This window comes from Prinia subflava, chromosome 9 (assembly GCF_021018805.1).
Source record: "Prinia subflava isolate CZ2003 ecotype Zambia chromosome 9, Cam_Psub_1.2, whole genome shotgun sequence".
In the NCBI taxonomy this organism is placed as follows: Eukaryota; Metazoa; Chordata; class Aves; order Passeriformes; family Cisticolidae; genus Prinia; species Prinia subflava.
This window is the reverse complement of record NC_086255.1, coordinates 8,794,409-8,809,442: the sequence shown is the minus strand read 5'-3', so window position 1 is coordinate 8,809,442 and position 15,034 is coordinate 8,794,409. Positions and strand designations below refer to the sequence as shown.

At 38.1% G+C, this 15,034-nt stretch overlaps 1 protein-coding gene across 2 annotated transcripts in view; it reads left to right on the top strand.

The window, feature by feature from the left end:
* The window catches only part of VTI1A (vesicle transport through interaction with t-SNAREs 1A), a 260,355-nt gene that overhangs the window by 154,951 nt on the left and 90,370 nt on the right, over window positions 1-15,034 (top strand). Inside the window, exons 6-7 of one of the 2 annotated variants that reach the window (XM_063405310.1) lie at window positions 574-644; window positions 4,838-4,910. In XM_063405310.1, the coding sequence (XP_063261380.1) occupies window positions 574-644; window positions 4,838-4,903 (137 nt within the window). In that variant the 3' untranslated portion in view covers window positions 4,904-4,910. The remainder of the gene's footprint in view (window positions 1-573; window positions 645-4,837; window positions 4,911-15,034) is intronic. The other variant, XM_063405309.1, reaches the window with a different exon arrangement.

Below are 15,034 nucleotides of genomic sequence, written 5' to 3'. Positions count from 1 at the left end.
TGTTGAAAACATCAGGAGATTACAGCCTATCTCTAAGCCAGCCAGAAACAGTCCATGGTGGAGCAAAGCAGGCACCAGTAACTGGGTGAGCCTGAAAAAGCTTTCATTTAAGCATCAATGGTAAATGCTGAGAGGCACTGAGAGAGGTTTTCTTCTAATATGACTTCTGTGTCCTTAGATGTACAAGGATGGCTGGTGTTTTAGCAAAGGCTTACTGACTTCCTTGGGCTTTAAGAGTAGATGGGAAGTGTGAGCACCCAGCATCTAGAGCAAGTCTGAAAGTCTTGTTGCCTTTGTTTCACAGATCAAAGGTCAGCATCAATTCCCACAGCCTAGACAATCTCAAGAGACTGCAGAGGGGCAGCTTCTGGTTTGGTTTGCTTCTTCAGTTTTATGTTGTTTGAAAAACTTAAAATTTAATATAATTATGTATTCCTTCCTCTTTGCAGTTAGGAGGAGTGATTAGGCTACCACGTGTATTAAATGCTCTTGTTAGAATCTAACTTGGCATTTTAAGGCCTTGCAGTCACAAGCTGTATTTTTCATGATTTACATTTTCGTTTTTTAATGCAGAGCAGATTGGACAGGAGATGCTTGAAAACCTCAGCCATGACAGAGAGAAGATCCAGCGTGCTCGGGAAAGGGTAAGTTTGATAATAAGTGATTGCTGATTCTGCATTTTATTTGCATTGGGCAAGTTCTTTGTGCATGCAAAAATAATCCAGATGAGATATAATCACCATCTGCAGTGGAGAACTTACAAAGTGTCTTACATGGGCCCCATCCTGCCAAGTCTCTCTGATTGGGAATCACACTGTAGTCACCAAATCTGCTGTTGGAAGCAAATTTTCTGTCACTATCACAGTTAAGTCAGTGTTTTGTCTTTGAATGGTTTGTTTTTTTGTTGGACTGTCAGTTCCAATGACTTATTGGGCTTCCTATGAAACAGTTCAGTATCATAAGTGAGCTTCTAATAGTTGAGCAGCTTTACTCTTTGTAGCTGCAGATGCAAATAACAGCCCCCAGGCAGGTCTGTGTGAGGAGCAGGTAGTGCTGCTCAGTCTCTGCAGCCGAGGTGACATCCCTGTGTCACTTCTGGCTCATGGGGCCTCCGTGGGGATCAGCCCCACTATGCAGAGTTAATGGAGCTGCTCAGAAGCCCATCCCATCCAATGTGTACAAATTCTCTGAACTTGCATTGGGAGCCCAGCCTCTCTGTCTCTGCTTTCTGCTCACAGAGCCAGGACTTTCTGTCCATGACATGTTGTTCAGATACTTTCCCAAGTGCCCAATTTTTCCAAAGCCAGGTTCTCCCAGACATCTCTTAACTGACCAGTGGCACTTTAAAAAAACTCCCAGGGAGTTTTTCACTTGGATAGCTTTGATTAGTAAAGCTTCCTGTAATAGAATTAATGAGGCATTTTCTGCCAGTGTACCAGTTGCTTTCTGAAGTGCTGGGCATTAGGTACTTTAGAATATTAAATATAGCCAGATCACGAAATGTAACTAAGAATTGTGAGGATAGACCAAGTTTTGTTCTGGCAACTTGGTGTCTTATTTCACCTCCACTCCTTACATCCCCAGTGACTGCTGAGAATGAAATGCTTTTGTGTTTCTAGCTGGACAAATAAAACCTAGGTAATGGAGATGAATGCCATGTATTCCTTTCTGCTGATCCTGTATATCCCAGGGATGTAGTTCTGATCACTCAATGTACACATGGTTCATAACATAACTTTTCCTTTTCATTGCTTTCCACCTGAGGAGCAAATTTCTTTGATGGCAAAACCTGTAAGATGCAAAGAGCAAGATTAAAAATAAGAGTTATATTGTAGGAAAGTGCAGTACATACACACTCCACCACAGTGCAGTAAAAAAACCTCTTGTCATAATGGAAGATCTCAAATTCCAAGTTTTTTATCAGAAGCCACTTAAAATATTTTCTTTAGGGAATTCAGAAAAGTTCTCTAGTGGAGGCACATGGGTGGACCTGTTCCAGCTGCCTATATACACTCAGATGAATATTTAGGGGTTATCTTGGATAATTTGCCTTGTTTCCCATTATCTGGAGATTTTGAAAGACCAGAATAGAGAGTGCTTTATCAATGCATTATAGATTTACATTAAATACATGGAGTACTTATTATTTTATCAACCAGGGAATAAACTTGTCTTCTGGAATGAAACTGTCAACTTGAGTAGGATGATCAGCTTTAACAGTTCAATGTTGTGAAAATTAGGAAGATTTTTTTTAATAAGCAAAATGTAAATAAGTTAACGTCTCAATGGTTTGGTTAAATGTACATATATGAATTTTCCTGTCTATGGAATAAAACTCCTATTTTCTTCTGAAGGCAAAGAGAAGGAATAAAAGCTCTGCTATAAGTCAGATAGGTTAACTGGACTATACAGGGCATTAAAAGATGCAACATTTTTTTGGAAAACCTCAAAATTTGTCTAAGGCAGACAAGATACCAATGTCAGCATCTTGTTCATCTTCCTGCTTTCTTATTATTATTCTTAATATTATTTTTAAACACCATGTAGATTTTTCATTGCTAATATCAAAGCCTGTTTCAAAATGTTTTCACTGCAGCAGTTCTGTGAAACATACTCTGTTTAAGAGGTCCACATTCCACCAGTTCCATTCCACACTTCTGTGGCGTTCTGGTATTGATAAAGAAATGGTGAAAGAACTGCAATCAGTTGATTCAGTTTTAAATAAAAACAAACTTACAGTTTGAAACTCTTCATGTGTTATTTTTTTTTTCTGCCAGAGCAGGAAGAAAAGGTGTTTTCTTAGCATTCTCTTGGGAGGTAGCTAGAGATCTTCCAACTATGTGTGTACGTGTTTGTTTCTTTTTTAATGTTTCTTTTGCTTATTTTGTGGGTTTTTTATTACCATAAAAACATGAGGTCGTCTTGCTTAGAGGAGTTTGTCAAACCTCTAAGATTCAGCTTCCCCTTCCTAACTATCAGCACTGATTCTAGCTGTCAGGTAGAATCCTGCAGCAAGAGAGGAAAGTTAGGATCAAACATTTAATGGTAAAAAGGAGAGCGCTACTTTTCTGTGAAAAGGGAGGAGAAGCCCCAAGTGTTAAATGCATCTTTATGAATAATAAAAGACCAATGTAAAGCATACATTTGTACTTCAGAATCCCTTCTAGCATAGATAAGAACTTGGCTTTTTAATGAGCCTTTTAAAAATTATTGTGACGTTTTTTCTTCTGTTACTTGTGTCAAACCAGGCTAAACTGCTTTTCTGGAGCTTGAATTGTCTAGATGAATCAGGAAAAAATGAGGGAATGGCCTCCCTGGAATATAATACTCATCTTTGTTCCATCATAGCACATAATTACAGAGATCTGAGAGTTAGTGCAAGCTTTCCCACTGAATATGATATTGCTAAGAGCAAGACTTGATTGGTGTTATCCAGTCTCAGCTTCTACTTGGTATTTTCTTAATAGCTTTTAGAAGAATAAGGAGGAAATTTATGCAAAAAGGTTATGTGACACTGATTGTCACATCACCTACTGATTTCAGTAATAAGCATTAATTTTGGCAGGAAATATTTACTGTACTGTGCTCCAGAATAGAGACTGGGTTTAATATTGCTGCTGTTCAAATATTCAAGATATAATAGTGGTTTGTTATGGTGAAGGTGATTTGTTATTGGAAGACTGCCACTCTCCTTGGCAGTGTTACTGTTTGCATTTTGTCTACTGCAACAAAGTTCTTTCAGTGAGAAGTCAAAGACTCAGGTAATCCTTTCAATGTGATTTGATAATGAAGAGGGAAATATTCAGCTATCATGGGGAGAAGAATGTTTTTATGTATGTACACACAGCTGTGTTTTGGGGCGTGTTAGAAACAGTGGTCCCTGCTATTTCATAACTGAAATAGTAATAATCATTATGAGCAATAAGAGGACTATTCTTCCTGTAGTCTTCTAATTTCTAGATTTCCTTTTGTGGAACACTAATAAACGCAAAAAGAGAAGGGACATTTTAATCCCTTTTAAAAAGCAATAGAATTAAACATGAAGTTCATTTGTTTCATAACTTTTCATCTACTCTATTTAATTTTTTACCTATTTTGCAATATTTTTGGAAGTGGTAGAACAAGACAGCTAATGAGGTGTAGCTGTACACTGTAGGTTTCCTTTGTCCTAATAAACTACAAAAATGGTAATTTCAGTGGGTGGGAGCTCCTTACATGAAAAAAACCCACTATATATATACTGTACAGCTGTTCCTTCTGTACATGTACATATGCTATAAATGCTATTCACAAAGCATTTGAGCACCCAGGCCAGAGGTGGCTGCTGTAAGGTCAGTACAAGTTTTGTATTTAAGGGCCAGTATAGACATATTTCTTTTATACAGAATTGCTAAAAGGATATATTTTGTATTTCTGTTTCTGTCTTTGAAAAACAGTGATAGAAAGATGTGTTTTTCTTTTCATAAAACTTCAGGAACACAGCACATGGCTGTCTTGTCATCCCTTGATCCTTTCACTAATGTACACAAACAGTACACATACGTGTGGGAATTATGGATTCTAATGTATAGAGCAACCTACAACCCTTTATTTGTAACGCTTTTGCTCTTTATCCTGACTCACCTTTCTTGCCTCAATGACATACCTTCCCTGGGTTTCATATTTATGTAATTGAGAACAGGACAAAATATTTTTAAATTTCAGAGCTTTGGTGGTTTTATGAACTTGTGTGCTAAACCTGAAGCTAACTGACTCAGGTGGCTGTAGAAACACCTGTCCTTTGTACAGAATGGGATATGTGTTCCTTTTACCTTTAATGAGACTCTTTTCTTCCCAGCTTAGAGAAACAGATGCAAACCTGGGGAAGAGTTCCAGGATTTTGACGGGAATGTTGCGAAGGTAAGGCCAAGGTAGGGACATTCCTGGTCTTTCTTTTCTTCTACTCTGCCTCTGTGCCTTTATTTTCAATTTTGCTTCAACCTCAACGTTTTGCTGCTGTACCTGACTTTTTTTTACCCAGGCTGCTATGTAGAATGTCTTTGGATAATGGAAGGCTTTGTTATGCCTATGGAAAGAGTTTTCTGTAGCCTGAAGGAGAACCCTTGTGTAATGATTTCTCATCTTTGTTTCTTTGTATTTGTTTGTGGGGTTTTGTATGTGTGTTCTAAAATTAAGATTTTTGAGTTGTTTCCTTGTGTTTCTTATTCTTCAGTGATTTTGGTGTTTTGAGGGGTTTTTTGCCTGTTGAAATGAGAAAGTTGGTAAATGTTTTAGGGTGGCATAAATTTATGTGCAGAGAAAAGGTTAAAATTATCAATTCTGCCTAAATGGATGGGGCAGACACATTGCCAGCCCTTGAGATTTTAGCATGTTTCTTCCACACTTTCAATGTTAAGAAAATTGTCCCTGGGATCAAAATGAAGTGAAATGAAAAGGAAAAGTGTGCAATGTCCTAAAACTCTATGTGGGACTGAAGAGAGTTGTCCACTGAATGCTACTCCCCTTAAATTGGCATCAGTGCATTCTCAGACAGATTTTTTTTAATTAGTGGCACCTCTGGATATGTGTTCTTTACCCAGTGAAACAGCACCTGAGCTTCTCTGTGATGTCTGTATTTCTGTACATACTCAGCTTCCTAAAGAAGAAAAGCATCCCTCTAATAAGTGGTGCTGGATGCTAAGAAAGCACAATTTTAAAGGAGTTTAGTGCATCCTCTGAAGAGTTCAGTCTGAAATTACCCTTGCCACAGGCTTTTATGTTGTGTGTTTGCTTAATGCACTTGGCTTATTTAAAAAAAAAAAAAAGAAAAAGGAAATAAGGAGGAGAAAATTTTAGCAGAGTTGTTGATTTGTTACTTGGCTTAGGAAATGTGAAACATGGAATTTTATAAGTTGTTCTTTAACACGAGCTCTATTTCTCTGTAAGTCTCCTCAGAAATATACCTTTGTTACTTCTTTGTATACCAAATTGATAAAGGTTAAAGTGACTGAACCTGATGCCTTCATTCCACTGATTTCTTACAATTCCAACTCCAAAATGTAGCATATAAAATTCTCTGATTAAGAGTAATATGTAAATGACACAAGCTAAATTCAAAATCCATGGAGGAAGGAAGTGGCAATTGAAAGGGATGGTTCAGTGACTGTAGACAATCAAAATAAACTATAAAAAAATGAAGGAAAAGAAAAGACACCAACCAAACCCAAGTCTCCCCTGGAAGGGCTCTGCGACATGAGCTGTAACGAATATTCTGCATATGTCTCCATTTTGTCAAATCTCATTAAAGGGGTTTCTTGCTTTATGTCAATTGAGCTGTCCAAAAATCATTCATCATTTTAGTGTAAAAAACATCATGCAGTTATTTAAATAATATCATATTAATGTTAAAGTTCAGCTGTCATTTAATAGTATGGCTTAATCAGACATAGCATTTAGGAAAAATAGTTTTTTCGGGCTTTACTTGGCTTTCAGGTTGGCAGATTTAAATAAGGATTTATGGGTTTCTAAACCAATGTATTCTTTCCGTGTTTATGCTTGAGGTACCCCAGCCTTTTTTGTAGCACCCTGTAGTCTGTTATTTTCAATAAAATAAAGTATCTCCTCATATTGTGTTTGAATACATTTGCAAGTAATTTGGAGAAGCTGAAACAAAAACATATGTTATAACCTTTGACTTTGTTTTGTGTTTGGGAATCACAGTTAGGAGTCCTAGTTTATAAGTGTTCCATAAACCAAATGAAAAATAGGATCTTTCTGAGATATACTTGGGTTTTTCTTTTCAGACAAAAGGATTATGTAGTTGAACACCATGGTGGCATGTTTCTATGTGTCAGAAAGGCACTGGATTTCCTTTTTCTTCAACAAAAGTGCTCAGCTGAGTCACCTATCTAGATGAAAGTCAGGTTAGGATTTAAGCTCAGGTCAGGTAAATGTGCCAAAAGCAATGCCAGCATAGAAGCAACTTTCACTAGAAAATTCTCAGGATGTTGTTTGAAACCACATAATTTATAGACCTACAGTGAATTTGTTTGTGACTGTTTGATAGAAGGGTCTAGCATTATCCCAGCCTCAGCATCACCCCAATTTTTTTAGTTACAAGAATAATTATGAAGTACAGACCCCAAGAAATCAGCATGCATTAGATAAATACAACTGCAAGAAATATAATTAGCACAGTTGTGTCCTAATTTCTGCATACGTCAGTACACACCACACAATGTTTTACATAACTGTTGGAACCAATAAAATAAAACACTGGAGGACCATTCTCCACATCAACGTTATACAGAAAAGGTAATGTTAAATTAAACATTGCCCAGTGTAGTGGCTGTTCCCACAATATATATTTGCTGATATGCTTGAAGTCATATGCCATGCTAACACCTTGTGCTGCAAATGAATGCCTAACTCCTTCTAATTTTACTGTCTGGGAAAGGTAGAGCAGCATCTCTTTTGAATCTGGCTGAATATATTAAGAGATCAGGTATTTGGATAGCTAGAGGGCTGAATTACTGCCTTTTGTATGACCTAAATTCCCTGGCCACGTGTTTGTGCATGAAATGTTCTGGAGATGGGGAATAAAAGCAGAGACAGATTTTGTAGGTTGCCATAGCTCACTAAGGAAATCAGTGGCACAGTAGGGACAGGTCTTCCTATCCCAGTTTGCTGCTCTAGCAATAAGGTACCAGCCTTATGTATTGGAATTTGTTGTCTCATAATATTTTGGGTATGAGAGTAAGAGTATTTTTGTAATAAGTGTTTTTAAATATTGTCACATACAAATGACCTATACATTCATGACCTTTTTTTTTTTCTGTAGCAGCTACTTAGGTTCTACTAAATTCATACATTCCTCTTATGGCATGGCATTACTAGGATCAGGGGGAATGTCTTCAAACTGAGAGTATGTTTAAATTAGATATTAGGAAGAAGTTCTTTATTGTGAGTGTGGTGAGGCACTGGAATGGGTTGTCTCAGGACTTTATCCCTTGGTCTGTACCCTAGTGTGAATAGGGGAGTGCACAGTGTGCTAGAAAGAAGTAGAAAATAATGTGTTATGGAATATCTTCAGGGTTTTGCCCATATCCTAAGCCAATAGCCAGAAAAGCTTATAAGAAAAAAATTTGGAAAGTCTCCAAGCCACACACAGCCCAGTGGGAAACAAACAAACCTAAAAGTAACCAGATAAAAATTTCAGTAGATTTGAATCTTTTTTCAATTAGCAGATATGTTCTGTCTATCCCCTTCAAATTGCATGAAAATATTTTAGAAGAATAGCTGCTGCACTCAGAACAACTTTTTATCCTGTCTGGTTCACCAGGAAATTTTTGTGTCAAAAGTATTCTTTTAATCTTCCGATTTCAGTGTTCTGGATTATTATCAATTGTGTTTTGAGAAGCTTATGAACACATCTGCATTTATAAAAGAGACCTGTAAAATTTGTTTCCCAACAGGACAGAGACACTGCCTGTGCCTGGTAGCAATGAGGCAGTCAGGGTTCAGTTCAGCTCTCAGGTAATGTTATGTGAGTTGCCAACAGCTGCATGAGCAATGTGGCTGCAGTCAGAAATGGAATGAGAGTTCTGGTGAAGCTTCTTCACTCTTCCCAGGAAAATTCTGGGAGTCCTGCTTCTTGCATCACTGCTAGTCAAAGTTTGTTCTACGTTTGAGCTCCAGGATATTTCAGAACTTGCACTTATTTTTCAACATTTCACAGCACTGTAGGACAATTTAGGATGGAAGGGACTTCTAGAGGTCATGTGGTCTAACCTCCTGTTCCAGGCAAGTCTCTTTAGAATAGGTTGCTCAGACTTTTCTCCAGTCACATTTCAAACACATCCAAGGCCAGAGATATCAATGCCTCTGAGCAATCTGTTCCAGTAGCAGCTGAAATAAGCAAATTCTCAAGGTGTCTCACTGAAATCTCCCAGCACCCAACTTGTGTCCATTGCCTCTGGTCCTAAGCAGAAGTGATTTACAACGTGACTTTTGGAATTGGCCTTCAGAGTTTGGGCCTGGATTGAAGTGTTTTTTTCTGGCAGTTCTCATGCAGCTTCAGCAGTGGTGGTGGTGTGGTCATTGGGCTGAGGGGACACTCAGTGTGGGGCAGTTCTTTAAGCAGAGCATGGGCTGTGCCTCCACCACTGACCTGGGCTGTGACCATTCAGCAGTGGATGCACAGGACTTCTTTATTGCTTTCTTTTGCTTGCAGAGTTGTGCAAAGTTAAGGATGTCTGTTCTGCCTCCTTGCTTGGCTACAGAGCCCACATTTGCATATATTGAGAACAGCAGCAGGGACAGTCATGTCCCTGTGGACACAAACCCCAACAAAGAGTGAGTGTTACCACTGCCTTTTTCCCTGTTTCCCTACCAGTCTGTGTTCCCATCCCCAAAAGTCCATGACAAAAACCTGATTTTCTTCTGAGCTAAAGCCTGTTTCAGTCATACTTGGCCATGGCTGTTGAGTCCCTGCAGTTTTCTGAAGGCAGGTCTTTGTATCACCAATCCAGAGTGGGATTTAACATACAGCTACATTTGCCTTGTTCTCATGCTAATAGAGGAGTTCCTCTTTCCAGGATATTTGGTCTCAAGCCAAAAGAAGTTTGAGTAGGAATTGTTTCAGCAACTTTTTTGTATGTATATTTCTATTTTTACTTCAAGATGTATTTCTACACTGGGAAATGATTGAAACAGTAAATCCTCAAGCAAAATGTCTGCTCCATGTTGAATATTTACAGCTGCAGCTGTTTGCTTCAGTGATTTAGACCTTGATTCAGGAGCGTATTTAAGCATATGGTTAACTTAAACCAGTGGAGGAATTCCTTAACTTGAGGGAGACTGAACAAGGGGGAGAATAAGTGGCAGAATGATTCTGGCTCATCTCTTGGGGCAACACAGTTTTTATTGTGCTCCTTGCAAACCATGTCCTTAATATTTCTGTTGTTAACTGGAAGCTGTAAAATATGCATAGGGTATTTTAGTGCTTGTAACTGTCATTTGTAATAACTTCTTTTATCATTTTCCTGAGTTTTAAGCATTTAATGTCGTTACTTGATTCTTATGTTATTGTACATTTGTGTTTTGTTATGCAGCTAACCTTTATCAATTATGAAGTGTTGAATCTTTTCAGAAGGAAACTGATAAGCTCTGTGGTGCTGTTAATCACAATCTAGTCCTTGGATGAGGAACATACTGCTTGTTATTCCAGATTAAACCTTGGCATTAATTAGTACCTAGTTGTTCCTTGCTTTGTCTCTGACTTTAAAAAGAAACCTTGTTTCTTTGTCGAAGTGATGGACAAAACATCTGGAAAACATAAATGTGTCATCAGCAAAATTCCCAAGGGTGAGCATTCTTCATCATTAGGAGTCCAACCAAAAAACAGGAAATGTACCTCTAGGTCTCAACAGCAAATATTTTAAAATAATATGGGACAATGTGGATTCCCTGTCCTTAGTTTAAGTATGGTGTAATCTGATGCATGTAAGATGCATTTCTTATTTTTAATAATCAATGGAACAACATTTTCTAAACATTACTTGTCTTTCTTAGACAGTGTTATATGTGTACTGTTTCCACAATACTTTTGAAAAATCTTGCCCCACTTTCATTCAGTGTTAGAAATACTGTTCAGTTCATGCACCATGGAGGGTGCAGAAGTCTTTTGAGCTGCTATTTAACCAGCAGCCATCAGTGTACTTGGAGAGTTCCAGGCCACAGGTACTGAATGCCTTACAGAAAGGGACCAATTTCAACATTGCAGGCATGTAGCTGGGATTAGTTTAATGCCACCGTAGCCTTTGCAAACCTTCATCTCTAACAACCTAAGTGATACAGAGTTAAGTTTTCTTCAAACCTGGAAGAAAAAAGGAACATCACGATTGATCTTTACATCTAGTAACTTAAATGCATAGGATAAAATAGGCCAGTGTTTTAATCTCCTTGTGCCCAGGCAGCTTTAGAAGAGGATGTCCCTCATTCAGTGTGGTATGAGCATTTATATGTGGTAGCATTGTTTTATTTTTCAGATTGTTGGAATGCTTTATCTACATTTCAGGCTGCCTACACTATCTCCATTATGAGCAGGGTTCTCAGCATTCTTCAGACCACATTTCTAATTCTCTTTTTCCATTCCTATTTGAAGTGTACAATGGTCTTTGTTCTGTCCTCTCCATTCCCTCTTTTCTGTCATCTGGAATTGCTATCTCATTTGCTCCCCTTCTGACTACTCGTGTCCAGCTGAACAGCTGGAAAGAACATTAACACACAGTTGTGTTTCTGCAGGAAAGCAGGATCCCAGTGGATAATTATCCTAGCTAGTCCTGCACCACATATACCAACAATGGAAAGCATCGTGATAGGTTAGGTATCATGTAACCCTTTGTGGTTGTTTTCTGCACTGGGATTTGTTGCCTACCATTAAGCAGCTAGAGCCTAAAAAGGTTCAGAGTGTCATGAGTGAAACAAAAGGCATTTCACAGCCAGCATTGTCATTTCTGAACCACAGCAGGTACCCCACGACATGCTTCCATGAGAAGCCATGTCTTACATCAGCATAAGCAGTGCAGGGCTTTCCTGCAGTACTTACAAGGATTCCAGTAGGATGAGTTCTCTCTGATGTGATGTTCAGGGATAGTGAAGGTAGTAAACATGTTTTGAATATGGTACGATTGTTTATGTGAAGGAGAGAAGCTGTTAGCAAAAGCTGGCATTGGTAATTGCTGAAGTAGTTGGAGACAACTTTTCAGAAATCAATTAAGTCGAACTCTTTAAGGCCAGTAGTGGATTAGGGATCATGGTCTTGACACCACTCACACTATAACTGTGAAAGAACAATATAGGTTGGATTTTACACGTTTCATTTACTGCAGAGTGTTTAAGCCATAAATTCCTGAATGTAACATTTTCTGAATACAAGATATGTATGATATCTTGCCACTGGGTCACTTCATTGTAATCCATATATTTACCAAAGGAAACAGAACCAGCTTGGAAGTGATTTCAGAAAAGTTCATCCCTTTGTATTAAGGCAGGATTGACTGACCCTGTTTTAATCCTGACAGATACTTGTTTGACGTGTTCTCCACTGGTCTACATCCCCCATCTCCTCAATCAGACATTTACAAATTTTCCCTAATGTTCAGCCCAAATCCTTTTTCCTGGGTAGACAGAGAAGTTTAATGTTAGGGTCCATGTGAGGAGATTTCTGGTGACTTGTGCTGTGGAAAAAAATTTCTGCTCAACTTTTCAAGAATTAGAGAACATAAATAAGAATGTACAGAATTAAATGACAGTTTCTAGTTTTCATCAAGCCAAGCCTTTTGATGGGATACAGAAATGTAAAAATAGAGGAGTTGGATGTTGTTCAAATAGGCAAATCCTGGAAGCTCAGCCTCTCCAAACAGTAGCTTCATGTGTAGGTGTGATGGAGCTTTGCAAACAGAAACACCAAAATTAAATCATTCTCATAAAGTTGCTTATCTGGAGTAAAACTAGACTGTATACTACACTGACTGAAAGCAACATTTACAACCCAAAATTACAAAATACCAAGATTTAACTTTTTTGGTGGCACTTCTAAACGCTTAAAGAAAAAGACAGTAATTGTGTCAAAACCCCATTATTTTAACTCATTTCTCCCACCCTTGCCCATAGACACACCAGTATTTTGGACAGAGATAGTGTTTGAAAACAAATGGAGGAATGCAAGTTGATTTGCCTCATCTTCTGTCAGGTAAAAAACCTGCTTTGTGCATTCTGAGTATGATTTCCAGTGGCACTTGTCACTTCTCTTGCCACACATGATTAAAATTGTTGGCTTTTAATAAAAGCAAAGTTAATTTGGCTTTCCAGCATGTGGTGGCTTTCCAGCATCCATATGTGATTCTGATTGCACACTAAGAGCTTTATCTTTAAGAAAACAATGAAGTCATCAAGCTGATTTAAAACTGCTATGACATCAGAATCTTGTTCTTATTATCTAGTCTTTTAGACTAGATGATTTTCAGTCTAGCTCATAGTGGCAGGTCAGACTTCTGGCTGTGCTTAAGAGGCATAAGAGATTAAGGGACCAGCAACTGGGAAAGGGAAAACTCAGCTGAATACAATTTTTGTTCAAGTCAGTCAATGATGTTCTGCCATAGAACCCAGGACCTGAACCTGCAAGTCATAGCTGTGTGAGTAGTTTGCTCGTCTGTAGCCCTAATGTAAAACAAGGAACCCCTTTAGTTTGAGCAAAGCTTGGTTGGGGTGGGGTGGGTGGTGTTTTGTAGTTGCTCTTACTATTGTAGTTTTGCAAAGAAGGCCATAAATTATGACTTTGGGGGATCACTCAGATTTTGATGCAGATAAATTAGTGCTGCTGTGGGACAATACCTAAACTGAGGAAGAATTTCTATCCCTGGTGGCATGTAATGTGTTGCACTGGACCTTTAAAACTCTGCAGAAGAAACGTTCACACAAGACTAACCTGCTGAGCAGCTCTCTGAAGAATAAAAAAGTCATGAATGAGAAAGTGGCCATACAGTGAGAGATTGTTTAGTCTACTTTGTGATAGGAAGGATGAAAATTTTCTAATTCTGACTGGCTCTTTAACTAATATGGAAGATCCAACGCAAGCCATTGTATGGTTCTCTGACTTAAATCTAATCAAGAAGGCAAAGAAAAGTCAAAGTGGAAATTGAGAAAAATGAGAAAGACAGAGAAGAACTATTTTGCCATAAATACTGTTATTTTTGTTCACTGCAACCTTTGTGTAGCTCGAAAGTAGTTTTTGCAGGACCTCACTGCGTAGCATTTATTACCTCAGAGCTCTTGTTTAGCTTGGAATTTGCTGTATTAACCAAAGTGTAACCCAGAAGGTTTTTGTAACATCTGTGAGTCAGAGCAAAGTCTTCATGTTTTCTTTTACTTATTTAGTAGATCTACTGATAGTTTAAGATTGCAACACTAATTTTTTTTTTTTGAAAAAACAGTTGCATCTTCAAATTATTTTTCCACCAACTCCCCACCTTCCTCCTGATAAAAATGCTTGTGCAAGTGAAAAAAAACCCCACTGTTGTTTCTCTGACATGCTTATCATGGTCACAAATAATGTGTTTAAATAGGGAATTGTTTGAGAAACATGATTCTGAGTGTGTCCAATCTTGCCTGGATGTTGGGAAGCATATGGTCTACTTTATCCATGCCAAGAAACTTCCTTGCTACTTTCTGTCACCGTTGTATTTTTTAGTTGCAGTTTTCAGCATGAATGGCACACACGTGTTGATTGTGAAGGTAGCATTCTTTCAGTACAGCCTTAAGCTAATTACTCTTAGTGGCAGAGGGGCTTTGTAGCTCATTTGTGAACAGCTATTTATGCTACTACACCAGTACAAAGCAATGTTTCACATTACCAGTTTACCAGACTATTACACCATTGTGTTTTAATCCACTGTAGGTGGATGGAGAATATGAGCCATCTGTTTTATTTAATGATATAATCAGTAAACAATATATGCACTTTACACATTTGGTCATTAAAGATGCCCATATTGTTGGGCCCTGTATTTACATTGTAAATTGGTGTATTCACACATCGGCTTGTTCTGGTGTCAAAGGCTTGCTGTGTTCATAAGCTGGTACAAAGCAAGCTCAGTAACTGCTCAAACCCAGTGCAGGTGGTCGAGCTAGTTGCCACACAGATCAAAAGTCAAACAACTGTGAATCTTCCTTTGAAAAGGCATTTAGAGAGACAAGGCTGGTCTTATCTTCACAAACAAGAAAGAGTTATAGATATACATCATGAAGTTATGAGAACAAAAGGGGGTTTTATAATCACTCTGCATCAGAAAATCCAGTACTGCAGACTTTTGTGAAGACATCTTTGAAATATAAAGGACATCTTATTGTCCTGCAATAAAAAAATTTAAAGGACTGAGTCTGAATTATTAAATATGAGATGGTTCTGTCATTTCCAAACTTTGGAGACAAGAAGTTGCTTTCTCTTACAGCTGATTTAATTTAATTTTATTTTCAGCATTGCTTAAGCAGAATG